Raw genomic sequence first — 22,251 nt, forward strand, 5'->3', positions numbered from 1 at the left:
GGACCTGCTTGAGCTGGTCGTTGTCGTCATAATCATGTGTGCCGAATTTCTATCCATTACCCATTACACGAAAAGAGTTATAAGGATTCTAACTTTGATTTGCTCTCCTGTAAAGTTGTCATTTTTCAATTAGAACCATATACGTTGTTGTCGTCGCATGGCACTCTTGTTAATACCATGTTTTTTTTTTCGATTACCAAATCAAAATTACCCAGTCGAAATTGTCCCTCTGTACCTTAAATAATTTGGGTCCTAGTGTTTCTCCAACTTCTAGTCTTAGTCACATAGTCATTTTACTTATTTTTGCTTCACCAGTAAGTAAAAAAAGTATGTAACACATGTCACGTAAACAAAAAATTGGGGTAATAATAGGACAACTATTTATACGAGATTAAGATAGTGAATTATAAAAAAATATTGGTAAATTAAAAACACGATTCTCCCGATGAGAGAGCTAGTCAGTCCTTTTTTAGCCCAATTATTTAATAAACATGATCTTAAATTAGATAAATTCTAATTCATGAGAAAAAGCAGTTATCAGAGTCAATTAATAGTTATTTGTTATACAAGGGGGCAAGGGCAAAATATTAATACCTCTACATAAAAACATATACATCTCTATTGTGTATCAAATATATCGGAGCTGCCACAACTCCCACAAATATCGGGACACGCCCTTATTGTCAAGACGTTAGTGTTTTCACATTATCCGATCCCATATAGGATGTAATGTAGGAAGGATGACAAAGTCAAACGCCAACGGCGCCTAAAACATATAGGATTAGGTCCTACATCCGATATTGGATCGGATATATAGTCTAGTTCCAACATTTTACTTAAAATCGCTCTCCTTCTTGCTGCAACTGGCAAATATTACTTTTTAGCAACCGGATATCCACTCATTACCTACCAGTGGCGGGGCGTGAAAATTTTCGTTGGTAAAGCCGGAGGGGTTTTTGGCATCTGTTTTGTATGGACTTCTACAGATACTAGAGAATTTTAGGGAACCCGTTGGGAATCGAGTTGTATTGACGCTCCGCCACTGTTACCTACACTACATCACAAAGTGCCAGTTTTTAACATGAAACTTTAGGTGAACATCTTTAAAAACCCGTAGTAGAGGGATCAGACCGAAAACCAGATGTAGTGAAATGATATACATAGCTTGGTGGCTTATAAATCTCTAACTATAATACATATACGCATCAATTTACTATGTTTATGAAGGAAAAAGTATTAATTACAATCAAATGTATGTTTCGCTGACATAGATGGCGCCTACTCTGGTCTACGATCATCTGTCTATGATTAGACATGTAAAAATGGTGCAAGGAGAAGGAAATATTATAATGATTAGAATAATCGAAAACAACTGATCAAGTTCATACAACACTTATAAAATACATAAATATAAATACAAATATATTATGCATATACAATAATTAATAAACTAAAAAAAAACGTAATATCAGTAAATAACCGAGTAATATATAGAGGGATGTTGTTGTAATAGTCAAGTTGGTTAAGGCAGAAGATGTGGAAAGAATGAATGGAAGAAGGCTGACAAAAAAGTGCATGTATCAGGAAGAAGAAGAAGCGAGAGTCTGACTTTGGTTTGGACTTTAGTCGGAGGTTTGGCACATTTTAAATTGTTAGATAAACAGACATGTTTTAATAACACAGCTTACATAAGTACATATTTACTCACTTTCAACACCATAATAATTATAAACAAGAAAATTTGCCTTTATGGTTCAATTGCACGGTAGCTGCAATATTGCTAACTACCAAATTTCAAAATCGGGGATTTCTAACAATATTTAAGGCTCTAGAGCCAAATTACCTTACGTTCCCAATTAATTGGACAATGAAATGCAATAAAGTTTAGATAAATAAATGAAATAAACAAATAATAACTAAAAAACACTACTTACGAGCGTAATTTTAGCCCAAAATTGAAAGTTCGTAGACCAGAGTTGGCGCCATCTATGTCAGCGAAACAAACGTTTGATAGTAATGGATACTTTTTTCCTTCATAAACATAGTAAAATGATGCGTATATGTATTATAGTTAGAGATTTATAAGCCACCGATCTATGTATATCATTTCACTACATCCGGTTTTCGGTCTGATCCCTCTACTACGGGTTTTTAAAGATGTTCACCTAAAGTTTCATGTCAAAAACTGGCACTTTGTGATGTAGGTAATGAGTGGATATCAATAACGTCAACTACATTGGAAAAAAATACAATTCTGACTCAAGGGCGGATCCAGCTTCGTACCCAGGGAGCGGGGGGGGGTCACGTCACGTGGTCAGTGTGTGTGCCCAGCCGAGAGGGTCATGTGGTTAATTTGTATGGCCAATCTAGGCTCCAGGCTGGATCCGCACATGTTCAAATTGCTAAACGATTAGTTCATGAAATATTCTCATACTCTCTACACATTTTTATACCAGAAGAGTCTTACTGTGCGCCCATAGATTAAATGTACCAAAAGTGGAATAACCGATAAAAACATGGAATAAATAATTAAATAAGGAGATATACAAGTTAAAAAAAAAAACAATTTAAGTGCATTTTGTGTCATAATCAGGCATCAGGCCTCACAAATGAGATTTCGTATTTCAATGTGGCGTTGCCGACAATTTGTCCCATATTTAAGGAACTGTAGATTTTAAATCGTGACAGACAATAAAAAATTTCATAAAAACGCCATATTGTTACTGTTATATTATGCACTTAACGTTTCAAAATAGTTAAAAAAGTGCAGTGAGATATACAAGGAATTTACTCACTAAGGTAGCTATATAGGGTCATATATTGGCTGCCATCTTGAATCAAGCCGGTTGCTAAAAACTAATATGATTTGCCAGTCGCATCGATTGCTTTGAAAAATAGAACCAGACTAATAATGTGAAAACGCACTTAGAGTGCGTGTGTCCGATATGTGAGAGCTTCGGCAGCTCCGACTGCGACTGTACAGCTCGACTGACCAGTGGCGCCCTCGTTTGAGGAACGTGTTGTAATATAAACCAGTTCGATTCGGTACAAACTGTACCACTATAACCCAGTATATTAAGTTGCAGTCCTAGAGATTCCCCAACTTTATTGATTTTTTTGTCACATAGCCATATTTTGCTTATTTTTGCTTCACCGGTAAGCAAAAAAAGTGAAATATTGTAGAATCTGTTTATAATGACTATGAGGTGCAGTCCAAATGTCTCCGGCCCGACAAATATGGTGGAAGAGTTTAAAAAAAGTATGGATATCATTGTGTTCGTCATTTATTCCACTTTTTTGGTGTATAGTTTCTTTAGGTGTCTGTTGGCTGTAGGCTTTTTTTACGGTATTTAGTTCTAGGTTAGTGCCCAAACTTTTATCGTGCTTACAGCGAGATGAGTGAAAAACCGTGAGTTCATGAAACTTGAGACCAGCATAGACACCGCGTAGCGAGTTTTATGAATGCAATTGCTACTGTAGATGAAACCATGGTTATGTAAGACGATACTCTATACAAAAGAAAATTAATGGAGTGACAACGTCATGGTGAAAAGGCGCCTAGAACAACCTCGGTCACAAAATGCACGAAAAAAGATAAAGGCTACGGTATTCTAGGGTTGTCACGAAATTCTTACGATTTAAATAAAAGAAGGGTAGACTACGGTAAATAGCAGTTACTACGCAATATTTATTGTCCAGTTACGATAGCAGATTATGCAGAGTAGTCTTTAAAAACTTAGCAGAGGCACAAAGGCATCTCCGCAACAATTTCCCCGTTCACGCTGCTTCATTTTACAAGGTTGCTATGACAAAATGTGTCTTCAAAAAAATTCGGCACCTACCTTATATTCGAAACGTGACCCCAAGTGATTATTATTTGTTCTAAAAACTTTAGGTAGACTGAAGTAGAAAAAAAAAATCTTCGGTTGACGAAGTGACCCGTGCGGTTTAGGCCGATTTTGAGGATAAAAATCTTTATTATTTTTATTAGGTGATGGAGAAGCTTTTAAAGAGATTTGAAAAGTGCTTTGTGACAGAGGAAGACTATATTAAAAAATAAAAATAAAATTGTAAAGATATGTAAGCCCTTTCTTTGTTAGGCCGGAAACTTTTGGACCGCACCTCGTATGCTCATACTGAAACGAAATCTTTGATCTTTATACAAAACTCTTTATAAGAAAGTCGTATAACATTGAATTGTGTAAAATAATTCGATACTTAGCTGCTATGATCTTACAAAGCTATGTTTATGAAATTGTAGCGTTAAGTGTGTTTGTGGCGTGTAAAATATTTTGATTTTTATTCTCAGTATTAATAAAATTCACTTCTCACAAAGGAATCAAAATTAATTTGGAAAAGTTAATAAAAAAACTATGAAGTTCAACGTGCTGTGTTCTATATGACATCCGCTTAGTACGTGTTCTTTATTTTTCCTTTATCATTATAAGCAGATACTACTGACTATATCACATAAATAAATAAATGGGGAAATAATTAGGTCAACTTTTTAACACTAAATTATACGTTCAATAAGGACTAATATCAATATCATACACGACGATGACTGACGACTGACTATGACGTTTTATTGATTATAATTATAAGATCTGTTTGTGCTAACCTCAATTTCGACTTCCGTTCTCCCAACTACTCGACCGGAATAAGAATTACCATGGCTACCTACATGTGGTAATAAAAAAAATGCAATAAGCGATCAAGCGAAATAAACCGAGAAAAATGAGCGTGTAAGCTTAGTCGTCAATCCGCATTGGGTTAGCGTGGAGACTATAGCCCTCGCGCCTAAGAGGCATCATTTTGAGTAAACGAGATTTGTTAAAATAAAAAATGCCCAAGAAATGTTTTACTAAATGTTAGATTTGGCTTTTTTCTTTTGGGATAATATTCGTTGGCAATTAATTATTTTGAGTAATTAAAGTTTGGTAAAATGAACATTGCCAAAGAAAGGAAATGTCTAAATATTTATTTGGATATCATTATTTTGGCAAATATGTATATGGCACATGATAAGTTGGGAAATGATGAGTTGCCTTTTAAATTTTTGGGATAGATTGTTTGGGATGTGAAAATCTGGCAAATAACTTTCGGTAATACATTAGTAACCCCGTCGAAAGCTATCGCCTGGTATAAAATTTCTTAAAACGTAGCTCAGTATAGATTTTAAAATAACGCATACAGTCCCATCTGTACCTATTACCACATAGTACTCCGTTACGACACGACGATAGATAATTATGTTTTTATTAATAAATTATTTGTATTTGTATTTGACGTCGTATCGTGTAATAGTATGTTGGCCCTTAGACCTTTATTTTAATGTGATAGGCTTCGATTTATATGCCTCTTAAAAGGTTGACTATCAAAAGTTGATCGACCGAGACGCCACGCACCCTACAATTGGCAAGCAGAGGTAATAAATGTCATGAACCGTTATTCGCTGTCTTGGCGAGCGCCAGCAGCCTCAGCGGCCCGCAAGGGCAGGGCCATGAATTCGGAGCGGACCTGCTTGAGCTGGTCGTTGTCGTCATAATCATGTGTGCCGAATTTCTATCCATTACCCATTACACGAAAAGAGTTATAAGGATTCTAACTTTGATTTGCTCTCCTGTAAAGTTGTCATTTTTCAATTAGAACCATATACGTTGTTGTCGTCGCATGGCACTCTTGTTAATACCATGTTTTTTTTTTCGATTACCAAATCAAAATTACCCAGTCGAAATTGTCCCTCTGTACCTTAAATAATTTGGGTCCTAGTGTTTCTCCAACTTCTAGTCTTAGTCACATAGTCATTTTACTTATTTTTGCTTCACCAGTAAGTAAAAAAAGTATGTAACACATGTCACGTAAACAAAAAATTGGGGTAATAATAGGACAACTATTTATACGAGATTAAGATAGTGAATTATATAAAAATATTGGTAAATTAAAAACACGATTCTCCCGATGAGAGAGCTAGTCAGTCCTTTTTTAGCCCAATTATTTAATAAACATGATCTTAAATTAGATAAATTCTAATTCACGAGAAAAAGCAGTATTTATTTATAGAGTTATCAGAGTCAATTAATAGTTATTTGTTATACAAGGGGGCAAGGGCAAAATATTAATACCTCTACATAAAAACATATACATCTCTATTGTGTATCAAATATATCGGAGCTGCCACAACTCCCACAAATATCGGGACACGCCCTTATTGTCAAGACGTTAGTGTTTTCACATTATCCGATCCCATATAGGATGTAATGTAGGAAGGATGACAAAGTCAAACGCCAACGGCGCCTAAAACATATAGGATTAGGTCCTACATCCGATATTGGATCGGATATATAGTCTAGTTCCAACATTTTACTTAAAATCGCTCTCCTTCTTGCTGCAACTGGCAAATATTACTTTTTAGCAACCGGATATCCACTCATTACCTACACTACATCACAAAGTGCCAGTTTTTAACATGAAACTTTAGGTGAACATCTTTAAAAACCCGTAGTCCCAAGAGGGATCAGACCGAAAACCAGATGTAGTGAAATGATATACATAGCTTGGTGGCTTATAAATCTCTAACTATAATACATATACGCATCAATTTACTATGTTTATGAAGGAAAAAGTATTAATTACAATCAAATGTATGTTTCGCTGACATAGATGGCGCCTACTCTGGTCTACGATCATCTGTCTATGATTAGACATGTAAAAATGGTGCAAGGAGAAGGAAATATTATAATGATTAGAATAATCGAAAACAACTGATCAAGTTCATACAACACTTATAAAATACATAAATATAAATACAAATATATTATGCATATACAATAATTAATAAACTAAAAAAAAACGTAATATCAGTAAATAACCGAGTAATATATAGAGGGATGTTGTTGTAATAGTCAAGTTGGTTAAGGCAGAAGATGTGGAAAGAATGAATGGAAGAAGGCTGACAAAAAAGTGCATGTATCAGGAAGAAGAAGAAGCGAGAGTCTGACTTTGGTTTGGACTTTAGTCGGAGGTTTGGCACATTTTAAATTGTTAGATAAACAGACATGTTTTAATAACACAGCTTACATAAGTACATATTTACTCACTTTCAACACCATAATAATTATAAACAAGAAAATTTGCCTTTATGGTTCAATTGCACGGTAGCTGCAATATTGCTAACTACCAAATTTCAAAATCGGGGATTTCGAACAATATTTAAGGCTCTAGAGCCAAATTACCTTACGTTCCCAATTAATTGGACAATGAAATGCAATAAAGTTTAGATAAATAAATGAAATAAACAAATAATAACTAAAAAACACTACTTACGAGCGTAATTTTAGCCCAAAATTGAAAGTTCGTAGACCAGAGTTGGCACCATCTATGTCAGCGAAACAAACGTTTGATAGTAATGGATACTTTTTTCCTTCATAAACTCCTTGACGACCGGTCTGGCGCAGTCGGTAGTGACCCTGCCTGCTACGCCGCGGTCCCGGGTTCGAATCCCGGTAAGGGCATTTATTTGTGTGATGAGCACAGATATTTGTTCCTGAGTCATGGATGTTTTCTACGTATATAAGTATTTATATATTATATATATCGTTGTCTGAGTACCCACAACACAAGCCTTCTTGAGCTTACCGTGGGCCTCAGTCAATCTGTGTAAGAATGTCCTATAATATTTATTATTATTTATTTATTATTTATTTATAAACATAGTAAAATGATGCGTATATGTATTATAGTTAGAGATTTATAAGCCACCGATCTATGTATATCATTTCACTACATCCGGTTTTCGGTCTGATCCCTCTACTACGGGTTTTTAAAGATGTTCACCTAAAGTTTCATGTCAAAAACTGGCACTTTGTGATGTAGGTAATGATGGATATCAATAACGTCAACTACATTGGAAAAAAATACAATTCTGACTCAAGGGCGGATCCAGCTTCGTACCCAGGGAGCGGGGGGGGGGGGGGGGGGGTCACGTCACGTGGTCAGTGTGTGTGCCCAGCCGAGAGGGTCATGTGGTTAATTTGTATGGCCAATCTAGGCTCCAGGCTGGATCCGCACATGTTCAAATTGCTAAACGATTAGTTCATGAAATATTCTCATACTCTCTACACATTTTTATACCAGAAGAGTCTTACTGTGCGCCCAGAGATTAAATGTACCAAAAGTGGAATAACCGATAAAAACATGGAATAAATAATTAAATAAGGAGATATACAAGTTAAAAAAAAAAAACAATTTAAGTGCATTTTGTGTCATAATCAGGCATCAGGCCTCACAAATGAGATTTCGTATTTCAATGTGGCGTTGCCGACAATTTGTCCCATATTTAAGGAACTGTAGATTTTAAATCGTGACAGACAATAAAAAATTTCATAAAAACGCCATATTGTTACTGTTATATTATGCACTTAACGTTTCAAAATAGTTAAAAAAGTGCAGTGAGATATACAAGGAATTTACTCACTAAGGTAGCTATATAGGGTCATATATTGGCTGCCATCTTGAATCAAGCCGGTTGCTAAAAACTAATATGATTTGCCAGTCGCATCGATTGCTTTGAAAAATAGAACCAGACTAATAATGTGAAAACGCACTTAGAGTGCGTGTGTCCGATATGTGAGAGCTTCGGCAGCTCCGACTGCGACTGTACAGCTCGACTGACCAGTGGCGCCCTCGTTTGAGGAACGTGTTGTAATATAAACCAGTTCGATTCGGTACAAACTGTACCACTATAACCCAGTATATTAAGTTGCAGTCCTAGAGATTCCCCAACTTTATTGATTTTTTTGTCACATAGCCATATTTTGCTTATTTTTGCTTCACCGGTAAGCAAAAAAAGTGAAATATTGTAGAATCTGTTTATAATGACTACGAGGTGCAGTCCAAATGTCTCCGGCCCGACAAATATGGTGGAAGAGTTTAAAAAAGTATGGATATCATTGTGTTCGTCATTTATTCCACTTTTTTGGTGTATAGTTTCTTTAGGTGTCTGTTGGCTGTAGGCTTTTTTTACGGTGTTTAGTTCTAGGTTAGTGCCCAAACTTTTATCGTGCTTACAGCGAGATGAGTGAAAAACCGTGAGTTCATGAAACTTGAGACCAGCATAGACACCGCGTAGCGAGTTTTATGAATGCAATTGCTACTGTAGATGAAACCATGGTTATGTAAGACGATACTCTATACAAAAGAAAATTAATGGAGTGACAACGTCATGGTGAAAAGGCGCCTAGAACAACCTCGGTCACAAAATGCACGAAAAAAGATAAAGGCTACGGTATTCTAGGGTTGTCACGAAATTCTTACGATTTAAATAAAAGAAGGGTAGACTACGGTAAATAGCAGTTACTACGCAATATTTATTGTCCAGTTACGATAGCAGATTATGCAGAGTAGTCTTTAAAAACTTAGCAGAGGCACAAAGGCATCTCCGCAACAATTTCCCCGTTCACGCTGCTTCATTTTACAAGGTTGCTATGACAAAATGTGTCTTCAAAAAATTCGGCACCTACCTTATATTCGAAACGTGACCCCAAGTGATTATTATTTGTTCTAAAAACTTTAGGTAGACTGAAGTAGAAAAAAAAAAATCTTCGGTTGACGAAGTGACCCGTGCGGTTTAGGCCGATTTTGAGGATAAAAATCTTTATTATTTTTATTAGGTGATGGAGAAGCTTTTAAAGAGATTTGAAAAGTGCTTTGTGACAGAGGAAGACTGTATTAAAAAATAAAAATAAAATTGTAAAGATATGTAAGCCCTTTCTTTGTTAGGCCGGAAACTTTTGGACCGCACCTCGTATGCTCATACTGAAACGAAATCTTTGATCTTTATACAAAACTCTTTATAAGAAAGTCGTATAACATTGAATTGTGTAAAATAATTCGATACTTAGCTGCTATGATCTTACAAAGCTATGTTTATGAAATTGTAGCGTTAAGTGTGTTTGTGGCGTGTAAAATATTTTGATTTTTATTCTCAGTATTAATAAAATTCACTTCTCACAAAGGAATCAAAATTAATTTGGAAAAGTTAATAAAAAAACTATGAAGTTCAACGTGCTGTGTTCTATATGACATCCGCTTAGTACGTGTTCTTTATTTTTCCTTTATCATTATAAGCAGATACTACTGACTATATCACATAAATAAATAAATGGGGAAATAATTAGGTCAACTTTTTAACACTAAATTATACGTTCAATAAGGACTAATATCAATATCATACACGACGATGACTGACGACTGACTATGACGTTTTATTGATTATAATTATAAGATCTGTTTGTGCTAACCTCAATTTCGACTTCCGTTCTCCCAACTACTCGACCGGAATAAGAATTACCATGGCTACCTACATGTGGTAATAAAAAAAACGTGTAAGCTTAGTCGTCAATCCGCATTGGGTTAGCGTGGAGACTATAGCCCTCGCGCCTAAGAGGCATGTGCCCAGCAGTGGGACGTATACAGGCTCAAAAATAATTGCACAGCGTTATGCAATAAGCGATCAAGCGAAATAAACCGAGAAAAATGAGCTAGGTGTGCGTGTATTGGTGTGTCACAAACTAGCCTAAAGGAAGAACCGTCTCCTGGAGGTCTCGAGCTGGTCCTGCGGCCCGCGATGGGCCGTAGTCATCCTTTCCAGAGTGACCTGCCACATCTTTACCACTGGTAACACCTTGGTAGTATCTATTAGGGATAACCCGACGAAGCTAATGGGGCTAGCATTGTATTGGCGTGTCTAAATCTAGCCTAAAGGAAGAACCGTCTCCTGAAGGTCTCGAGCTGGTGATTTCGGCCCGCGATGGGCCGTAGTCATCCTTTTCAGAGTGACCTGCCACAGCGTTACCACTGGTAACACCTTGGTAGTATCTATTAGGGATAACCCGACGAAGCTAATGGGGCTAGCATTGTATTGGCGTGTCTAAATCTAGCCTAAAGGAAGAACCGTCTCCTGGAGGTCTCGAGCTGGTGCCTGCGGCCCGCGATGGTCCACTCGTAGTCGCCCCGCTTGGAGTCGAAGGTGCCCTGTTGCAGCGAGATGAGCCGCAGCGTGAAGCGCGGCCCGAGCTCGCAGAGGCGCGCTCGCTTGCCGTCCTTTGTGAATTCGTACCTGGAATAAATAACCCAGTTTTAAAAATTGAGATTTGGAATTCGGTTAAAAATAGTATTTTTAGTCGAGACTAAAATCCCGCTTAATCTCTGAGGCCTACCCTACTATTCGTTATAGGACTTCTTAGGCAAGTAAAATATTCACGGTGTCACACAAATTTAAGCCGAAAGATTTTAATTACGCATTTCTGAGGGCAAAAGAAAGATAAAATATTATAATTATGACGTCAAGCAAACTTCGCCAAGAAAAAATCGTCGCACGTTCTTCTTAGCCTTAATGTAATAATGATTATGTTTGTTAGTATTGGTGAAGGTGAATGTATATTATGTATATATGTATTAAGTCCAATTAAGCGAAAGTGGAATGAAATCGAAAAAAGTGAGATCAATTTTTTTTGATAGGGATAAACTTACAGGAACCAAACGCTACCTAATAAAAGTAATAAACAACCCTCACAGTTGACAGATTGGGTTTGTTTACACTTCTTTAAATACCTACATGTAGAAGGTATAGGTTGTATGTGGTCACCTGTGGTGCCGGAAGAAGATGTAGTCGCGCTGGTTGTGGAAGGTGACGGCGCGGCGGCCGCGGAACTGCGGCTCGTGGTGGAACAGGGCGCCCAGCATGCGCCCCACCGTCAGCCCGAGGCGGGTGCTGAAGTTGTTGAGGATCACCTGCCACAAAACGCGTACTAGTACCACGAACGAATAGGCTACTTGACCCTTTTTTAAAGTCTGTCTTATATGATTAAGTACTGTTCAATTAACCGAAATAAAATAATACCTTATTTTATCATTACCTACGAACAGCAAAAATATTTTTAAAGTATACTTTATATACGTAATCAGGCGAAAACAACTCAGTCATGTTAATCTGTAGATTATCTGTGCATCAGGTCATTATATTCGAAAACAACATTTTCTCACTTGATAGTCTCATTGGAACTGGAAGTCACCAGCAACACGCCCTTTGAGATGCCCACGCCCAAGATGAGGCCCTTTCGTAGCACTTCATTAGGTACTTTCTGTCTTGTTGTTATTATGTGTATTTTGTCTTGCCTGTGTTCACGAATAAATGTTTATTCTATTCTATTTTCTGACTTTGAAGTATGAGACATAATTCATGTCAGTGATTGTTTTGACATGAAGTAAGTTCGAATTCGATGACGTCACTACATCGCTGACAGCGTTTTCGGTAGCCAAAATAAAAAAAAAATTACACATATTTTTTATCGAAACTACGTAGTCAAGTAGTCATCATACACTTTTAATACCCAAAATCTATAAATATTGGTTTTCTATGTCAAATACTACAGAAGACAATTCAAGTAGTCATCATACACTTTTAATACCCAAAATCTATAAATATTGGTTTTCTATGTCAAATACTACAGAAGACAATCATGTACATATTGTGCCAAATTCGATATGAGTTTAGTAGCCTATTACACAGTGAAATATACTTAAATATAAGAGCCTTATATAGAGAATTTCCTAGTTACCACGAACGTCAAGTTGATAGTGCTTGAAAAAATAAAAACATCGGTAATCCTTTTATCGATGAATAGACATACAAGGTTATCAAGTTCCCCTATTATCGCTATGAATCCTGTCCTTTACATAATACATATCCAATTTATGCGTTTTTTTTTAATACGATGAATAAGTTTAATAAATAAAACGATCTTGATTATTCATGTAAGAAATTTGTAATTGTAAACTGTTAGTTTTGTTATTAATATATTTTCAAACATGTTACATTTGTAATATTTGATAAAACAAATAATGACACATACACATAGCTCACACATAAACCCATGTCTGTAACTCTGTATTCCCAAACTGAGTAGGCAGAGACAATAAACTCTCAAGTCTGAACTGTCTTAAGTACTGGAAATATGTCATCAGCATGTAAGAAAGAAGCTAAAAATTATTTCATTTAATACTACGTCGGTGGCAAACAAGCGTACGGGCGGTCTGATGGTAAAATAGTACATTGTGCAACGTGAGGCGAATGTTGAATATTGCTCACAAAAGTTCAACGATTTAAAGACTCGATTTTGCAATATTCTAATTATTCTTACGCCCCGAGTTATAGTTAGACACAATGTTTTTCAACACACTTGCAATATAAAAAAAAATTACCCTATAGGTATGCACAGGTTTTTTTTGACTTACATGAAAGTGAAAATTTTAAATTTTTAAACCCTATAACGGGACCTAAAAGACTAACCTCTGGCCGATGTGTAGTGATTTCTTTATAGTCCTTCCGCAGCTCTGGAGTGATCTTACAGCGGGACAGCCTGAACAGGGCCGTGGCACGTGGGTCCATCGGGCAGGTAGATGAGAGGTCTAGCTTTATTACATGAAAATAAACATAAAAGTTTTGTAAACAGGGATCTAAAACACTAACCTCTGGCCGATGTGTAGTGATTTCTTTATAGTCCTTCCGCAGCTCTGGAGTGATCTTACAGCTGGACAGCCTGAAGTGCGCCGTGGGCCCGTCGGGCAGATGGATGAGCAGGAACCCGTTCGGCTGCTTCTGATTCTCGTTCACTATGATCACGTCCGTGACGTCTTCGCGTATCGCCGACTGGACTATTCTTTTTATTGAAGACCTGGAAGAAAATAAGAAGAATATTTAGTTTGTTATTTATAAACTGACAGTCAGTAATTCAGTATTATGTGTACTCTACACATACTATTTAGGCAGCGGAGAAAACGCACGTAGCGGCCAGTGGGGCGGCATCCAAAACAGTTTACAAATACGACATTCGAACGGTAAGCGGTGGCTCGCGCGGCACAGTAAAAATATACAGAATTGAATACCTGCTTTGACAACAGCGGAATCTGCCGCGAGCAACCAGTCTCTTACTCTTCATTTCTAGTAATTTTAGAGCTCTTTTTGATCACGTAAATATTTAGTTAAACAATAGCTTCTCAATCTATATTCACATTTATTAATAACGCACATATACATTACACGTCAGAAACATAAACATTAATTCATATTGCGGTAAGAATTAACTTATTTTTTTATAATTGGGTTCGATATTATTTCAATTATTATACTATTTTAAAAACATCATCGCACTATAGTTTAGGTATATAAAAAAAACATTAATGGCCCTAAATACTTAACTTTAAAAACAGCAACAGTCATTTAAGACATATATATACCTCATAACATAAGAGAAAATAATTATAATTTATAAGTACATATAATAACTCAAGCCTGTCGGTTTAAATTTGATTCGCATGCATCATTCAACCAGATATGACAGCCGCGTAGGAAAGGAGAATTTCGCTTGGCTACTAGCTAAGGTATGTTATTTTTTTAAATATTGTGCTTACGGTCCTGTGACATATTTAAGACTCCTAAAGAGAAAAAAAACCGATCAAGTGCGAGTCGGACTAGCTCACCGAGGGTTCTGTACAAACATTCAATAGTTGAATCATCAAAATGTCATTCATAGAACTCTACAGATTTGAATAAATTCCTCAAGAATCAATTTCCCACATAACAAGTAATGTTTTGATATACAATTTTATTGTTAGACAATGTCCAAATAAAATCAAGACTATTCGACTTCAATAGTTTACGACTTAGGTACGACATGTCGCAAGGACGCTCCTGAACCGACCTCATTATATCAGGAAAAACGCGATGTAGGAAATGAGCGTTCAACTTACAGCGACATCTATCGGCAAATTGAGTAAACTAATGTGCGCGAGCTAGTATGGAAGATGATTTTTATGGAATAACTGATTATTGGGTGAACCGATTTTAACCATTTTACCTCTGCTTGGACGCAAGCAATTTTATTGTTATTTTGTTAAAAAATACAGGTACAATAAACACCCGCAAGGGTATTGTAATTGAAAATGTAAATCTAAAATCTAGATTATTTGTGGTCATGGTTCGTTAATATTTCTTGTAAGTGGGTAGCTTTTGCACATTTTAATTTTTCCTCAGTCACCCGTTGACCACGAACGCTGTAAAGAGTTCGAAACGTCGGGATGTATTTTAAATTCATTATACGCGATTTAATCCGTTTCCATAGTTTTATTTCATGAGTAACTATCGCGGTAACCGAAGACAATATTATTTTTCGGAAGCTCTAAAATACTTGTTATTCAATATATTTAGTAAAATTTGAAAATTAATGTCATTAGAGTCTCTGCCAAATAAGGGTTAATATTAATAAATAAAAAAAATAATCCTTTAATTTTGTAGAGGTTAACAATGTTCATAACTATTCCAAATTTCTAGTTGATAACAAGGTTAAGAAATAACTACCTACATGAGGGTTATCCCGAATACAGGGTATTTAATTTCAACCACCTACCTACTTAAAAAACACATAACCATGTTTTACATTATAAAATCTCTATTTAATATGCCATATGTGAAAATGGAGCTGATGTTCAAAACGACAAACTCTTCAACGGTCCACAAATCACGTTAAGTGATTTACTTCGTTAAAAAAACTATTATTTGGCCGGCTTCGGTACCCTGAATTTCGAATTTGGCAATTTCGTTACGAATCAGTACTAAATATTCAATATTATAATGCATTAATAGTTATTAGCATCTTCGTTAATTCAAAACGACAAACTCTTCAACGGTCCACAGATCACGTTAAGTGATTTACCCTCTTCGTTAAAAAAACTATGATTTGGCCGGCTTCGGTACCCTGAATTTCGAATTTGGCAATTTCGTTACGAATCAGTAATAAATATTCAATATTATAATGCATTAATAGTTATTAGCATCTTCGTTGATGTTAGAAACCGTTCTTTAAAGTTAGATTTTTAATCTACTCACAATAAATTTTTGGTCAAGCTCAACTCAGGATTTGTGATTAAATAAATGATTCTCGAATCTACGAGGAATCGAGAGATTTGAATAAGCAAGCATTTACATTAAAGCAGTGCCAGATGATGACGTGAAACGGTACTCTTCAAAGACACACAAGTACTTAACGTCTGGCGATGAAGTAATGTTTACGACTAAAAAGGGGTCAAAAATAAATAACTAGCAGTATACGTAGCATATTTGTAGTCACAAAGCGGAGTTACCAGCGAAGTAAAGCACAAAGTAAACGAAAGAAAGAACAAAGACGTTACTTTTATTAAGTAGGGGGTACGCGCACATACTTATTCGTACCCGCGAATAACGAAAAAATTGAAAGCACGCAGGAAATTGTAATATAATGCGAGCATTTAGGTTAAAATGAGAATGAGCAATATTATTTCAAATGTGTAGTAACAGGATAATTTCTATTACGGGGCAAAAACCTTACGCCGCCGCCGAAACTAATAATTTGCACTTACCAACAAAACACGGGAATCTTATTTCATTTTACAAAGAAAGTCCGCGACTTAAGGGTGCGCTATCAAGAAAAACGTCAAAATAATGTAAAATTGAGTTTTAGTAGGTGAAATACTACATTTTTCGTTATCTAATAGATATATTTAATTAAAGTTTCAATTAGAGCATCTTATTATCTTGATTCTTATCAGACTGGATTTTTGAAAACTAACTCACTAAATTACTACTAACTAACTAACTCACGAAAACGAGCCTTCACCATCACAATTAATACCACTTCTGGACATTTTCTCATATTTTGTTCGACTACCTTTTATTTGATACCACACATAGTATGATTAAGCGCTCGGTTGCGATTTGACTATTTTTCACATGAAAGCCTTTTTAAAGAAATATAATTAACTTACCTAGTACGGCGCGCGAGCGACGTCCGTAATGAAGATGTTAGTGGCGCGAAATGGGCAGAGATCTGAGGTCTGCGGCCTGAGGCTGGCCCGGGGCGAGGGAGGGGGCAAGCGCTTACGCAGCGCGCTTCTAAAGGGCCCCATACACGGTACGATTTACCTTTACGGCCCGTCGCGAACAAATTAATCGAAACGACCGATCGACCGTGTATTTCAATATAGTTAACGATCTACTTGATCGCATACGATATCGGTCGCAAGTCGCAACAAAATCCCGTGCAATCATGAATATCGCAACGATGGATCGAAAGTGTGTGGCACTTTGCGACCAACGATACAATTTTTATTTCATTGCACTACCATACCTACCTACCCTCGATAACATAAAATAAAAAATGACTACTTGGAGTTCTGATCATTTTATTGAGTTTATCGAGTTATTAAAAGACTACTAACTACAGACACTTACGTAGATTCCGCCATCCTTACATAATTGTGCCAATCTTTAGGGTGGAATTATATAAGGATTCATTTAATAGATGATTCTCGATTCACAAGAAAGTTGAAACCTGGACTGTTTCATAGGTAAATAGAGAGCGCCCCGCCCGCCACAAAGTAAGTTTCCTAGCGGTGACATATTGACCATTGTTTTCTTGTAAATACGTGTAGTACATTTTTTTTAATTAGCGCACAATTTAGTACAATTTTCGTACGTATTTTCTGATTCACAAGAAAGTTGAAAACTAGACTGTTACATAGTGAAATATATAGCGCCCGCCAGAAAGTATGTTTCCAAGCGGTGACATATTGATCATTATTTTCTTGTTAATACGTGTAGTACATTTTTTTAATTAGCGCACAATTTAGTGCAATTTTCGTACGTATTTTCTGATTCACAAGAAATTTGAAAACTAGACTGTTACATAGTGAAATAGATAGCGCCCGCCAGAAAGTATGTTTCCAAGCGGTGACATATTGATCATTATTTTCTTGTTAATACGTGTAGTACATTTTTTTCTAATTAGTGTACAATTTAGTACAACTCTCGTACATTTTTTGATGTGATGTATTCCGTACGATACCATGTCACCGCTAAAAGTATGACACAGAATCGTAAGTTTCTCAAAACAGCCTTAGGATAATACTTATTTCTTTCGCTCAGCCTTTACATTATTTATTTTACACATAATAACATACATAGATAGATAGAATACTATTAATTGGCAGATCTCAGCAAAATATACAGTGGAGGGAGACAAAACAATTTTTTTAATTTTTTATTTAAGTAATAGAACACATATACATGACATTACAGTGACAAACTGATGCGCCATGCAGCCAATAACTAATAGAGGCAGAAAAACAGGCGGTCTTATCGCTAAATAGCGATCTCAATCAGAAAGAGAGAGCGCAAAAGTATCTAAAAAGTATTATCATAATTCATCAGTATTTCGCATTGCAGACAAAATGTGATCATTTACAAAGTAGGTAATAGTAGATTACACACCTAGGTCAGTAAAGTAAGAAATGTCTCAGATCACATGTAATTGTCGGCCGAGGCGGAGCTGAGGTCAACAAACATAACTGTGATTTAAGACTTCCTTATTTACTTGCCAAGGTGTGTATACTATTTTTCTGTTCGATACTAATATTACAAATGTGAAAGTGAGTGTGTCCATTTGTTTGTGCGTATTTTACTGTAAAACGGATCGACAAATTGACGTGATATTTTAACTGGAGATAGTTGAAGGGATGGAAAGTGACATAGGCGAAGCCGCGTGCAAAATCTAGTGATTCATATTTTGGGTGTTACCTTTGTCTGTACCGCGACACGGAGTTGGGTATGATCCGGACGAGCTCGCGGCCAAAGATGCGCGTCTTGGTGTGGGGGTTGTCAGAGTATGTGATGAGGACTTTCGGCTCGTAAGAATTCTGGTAGTATGATGACAGCTCATCTAGTTCCATGTCTTTTTGAGCCTGGAAACAATTTACGATTTTAAAATAATAAAACTCAATTTACTGTAATTCTGCTGTACAGTTCAGTGCAAAAATATGTATCGAAAATTGTCTCATAAATATGGTATTATGTTCTTATTACACCGGACTAAGATGCTATGGGACATGTTTTTGAGTAAGATGTGTAGGTACACCCATATTTTTACACTTGACTGTACACAAGGCTCCTTTTATTCTAAAGAGCAAATTATAAGAAACCGGTTGTATTAGAAATTTTCAGGGCTATAACAATGAAAATGGAAATTTGTCAATTGCACGGCTCTGATTTTTAAGAATTTCTATTATTCCAGTTAGGTATAGTTCTGACCAGGTCCAATATGTATTTCAATTTTTAATCCAACCAAAGGCCAGGCTAAAGGCGTCATTAGAGTTACAGAGAAATCTTCAGCTGACCCATAATTCTGCTTTCCTAACTACACAATTATTATATGCGAATGAACGAAAACCAAGATAAGATGGTAATTAAGTACTGATAATTACTATAAAACTATAATAGAACACATCAGCCTGCCAGTAGAAAAAGATGTCAATATCAAAATTTCTATGGAAAGATCACTCTTTGCAGCAACACTTAAATTTTACCAGCTGACTTTACTGACAAAGTAGCTGTGCCAGAGTATAGCAGCTCCATACCTCCTCCTGTTCCTCAGCCTCTGCATGCACCAGCATTGTCTCATCCTTCTCTCGGAGGGACTCCAGAGTGTGCGGCACCTTCTTTGGCACATCGTCACCTTCCTGTTTCTTCTCCAGCTTACGTCTGAGAATTTAAATAGATAGCAACTAGACTATATTTATCTTTATAAAGTAAGTATAACAAAAGTTTAAGTACTTATTTAAGTCAAACAAGTCTGTCAGTAAATAAGAACAAAGTAAACTATATGCATCCCTTTGTTTAGGGTGCTAAAGAAAAGGATACCTATAGTTTTCTTAGTTCTTATTTACTGACAGACTTGTTTGACAGAGTATATTAAAAAAACTTTTTTTTTTTCACCAAGCCTGCATCTCAGTGTTGGACTATTGAGGTTGTACTGTCATTTTGTTTACATTGTTGGCCATTGTCATAGCTGGCATAGGCAGGGTCGCTAAACGCTAGACCAGACCGGTCGTCAAGCATTTCTGGTTTGTAGCAATGTTTCATATTCAGGTACGAAGAATAAGGTATGGCACCGTAGCGATCCTGTAGGCTTAAAGGCTTACCGATATTACTTTAAAAAAATCATCTCGTAAATAATGTAAAATTTAACCTTCTTCGATCCAATTGCTACAATACAAACAGTGCTATTAAGGCTGTATAATGCTGAAGTACCTGTAATTCTGTTAGCTGCGGAATAAACATTTTATAAACAACACGTGTTAACACTTACTTCTTTTTGTCTTTTCCACGCGCCATTTTGACGATTTACTAGTTAAGCTGCCTCGGTAAACTGTTCGAACGAAGCTATTAGGATGATTACTTATTTCAAAATAAGTAAAATGTTTTTTGGGACAAATTAATAATTACGTGGAAGAATACTGACTCGCGGTACGGCGGTATGAACAAGGGTGGAATGAACGTGTGCTTTTGACAGAACTGACAATTTGACTTTGACACATGTGGGAAGCGTTCCAAATCGATTGCAATATTTACAATGCAACAAATATGTATTCGGCTTTAATATAATATTGAATCCTGAATGGAGTAAAGAATTCTATAATTGAATCTCGAGCATAATGAGGGATTCAAAAATAGTATAGGGTGGAAATTGCATATTGTGTATAAATGATACCTAGAAAGAAAATGCCGCAAAACCATAATTTAACACATTTTAATAAAACCAATAACATGTTTTATGTTCGAAAATAATCAAATCGGTCAAAAGAACCAACAAAAAAATAGTTCATAGGTTCCTAGCTAATTTAATTACATGAAATCGATTAATAAAACAATTAACTAATTTACACAAAAGATAAACAATACCAAATGATTTGAATTTTTGAATACTTCCAATATAAGGTGATCCTCAACTTCCAAAACTAGGTAGTACTTAAATTTTCAATTCGGTTAATTAATTTCCGACAGCATCCTACGACTTTTACGAGCCAACTGAGAATCTAGCATTTTCCCAAAATCCTCAATTTGTTTAGGATGACTTGGCATCATATCATATTCATTCCGAGGATCTGCATCTGATTGTTCTGGTCTTGGGTGATGAACGATTGGTGCTTGCTCGCTACTATAAGAATTTGCTAAATAGTTACGGGTCGTCTCCGTGAGGTATATGAAGCTTTTCTTTACTATAGCGGGATCTTCAATGCATAAGCGCACAATAAATACTAAAATCCCAATAGAAGCCAAAAGCATAACAAGTTTACACTGGAGTTTCATATTTTTGTTTTTCTGCACTGTGGTGGGGTTTAAACTCCTAATTTAATCTTAGTTAGAAAATTCAAAACGATAGCACAATCAGTTGTTGTTCCATGGACATTCAAGTAGACATGGAGTAAAAATAAATTTCTGGTAAGTACATGTTATATAAAACAAATTACATAGTAACTATAGCTTAGACCATGCTTAGAGAGCTGCGTTAAAGTCGTAAAATAATGATAAATATTAGTTCAGTAAATATTTTGGTATCATTACCAAGACATGACAAGTAACGACAGTTGTATTGAGCATAGACTATTATCTGTGGCAAGTGTAGTAAAACGTAAAATCAATATACATACTTCATTGAAAAGTCCAAAGCAAGTCAAAAGAGAGCATTATATTATTTGAAAGAGACATATGGTGATTAGGAAACATAGCAAACTTGCATCTATGGATTGTAGAAATTTACTTGCCTTGCCTCATTGAGGAGGCACAAAGGAGGCACATGTCACTGTCATTCATATGTGAAAGAGAGAAAAAATATCATATTCTCGCTCTCACATCGGAAATTCTTTATCTGTGCAATGAACTAATAAGGTGGCGCAATCTGTCCATACTATTATTATACTCTTTGAATCTGTCATAACCTGTGAGTGTGCCTCCTCATACAGACTTATACACAATACAATACCATTTACGGAGAAGAGCAAGATTAGATCTTTTTATAAATGATTACTTTATTCTATTTAGGGGTCAAATTCCATAGAATTTTGGCGCCAAAACGCAACCTTGCCTTACACCGCATCACATGTCAAAAGCTGCCGACGAATCACCGTTAAACATTAGGTACATTTCACGTTATCGTGGAACCCAGTCCCACTTACCTATCAGAGATAGGATTGGTGGACATGTGTACACTAAAGACGGATGAGCATATCGTAAAAGCTCTTGTATCAAAGGCCTTGTTGAGGTCTTCGAATTCCCAAATCACCATTGAGTTGAGTTCTTTTATGGAGGCGCGGTCTCTGCAA

The 22,251-nt window shown here is 36.1% G+C and overlaps 1 protein-coding gene and 1 long non-coding RNA gene across 2 annotated transcripts; both read right to left on the reverse strand.

Annotated features, from left to right (window-relative positions):
• Positions 1 to 716: 716 nt before the first annotated feature.
• On the reverse strand, positions 717 to 2,036 carry LOC125241033. Its single transcript, XR_007178708.1, has 2 exons — positions 1,050 to 2,036; positions 717 to 906 (listed from the first exon to the last, which is right to left on the reverse strand). It is a non-coding gene; the product is annotated as an uncharacterized LOC125241033 (long non-coding RNA).
• Positions 2,037 to 8,618: 6,582 nt separating this feature from the next.
• On the reverse strand, positions 8,619 to 20,414 carry LOC125241674 (probable ribosome production factor 1). The gene is made up of 6 exons (XM_048150252.1): positions 20,238 to 20,414; positions 19,507 to 19,630; positions 18,671 to 18,834; positions 13,532 to 13,736; positions 11,648 to 11,793; positions 8,619 to 11,119 (listed from the first exon to the last, which is right to left on the reverse strand). The coding sequence occupies exons 1-6, from the start codon at positions 20,261 to 20,263 to the stop codon at positions 10,942 to 10,944; spliced, it is 843 nt and encodes a 280-aa protein (XP_048006209.1). The 5' UTR covers positions 20,264 to 20,414; the 3' UTR covers positions 8,619 to 10,941.
• Between the last annotated feature and the right edge of the window lie 1,837 nt (positions 20,415 to 22,251).

Source organism: Leguminivora glycinivorella, chromosome Z (assembly GCF_023078275.1).
Source record: "Leguminivora glycinivorella isolate SPB_JAAS2020 chromosome Z, LegGlyc_1.1, whole genome shotgun sequence".
In the NCBI taxonomy this organism is placed as follows: domain Eukaryota; kingdom Metazoa; phylum Arthropoda; class Insecta; order Lepidoptera; family Tortricidae; genus Leguminivora; species Leguminivora glycinivorella.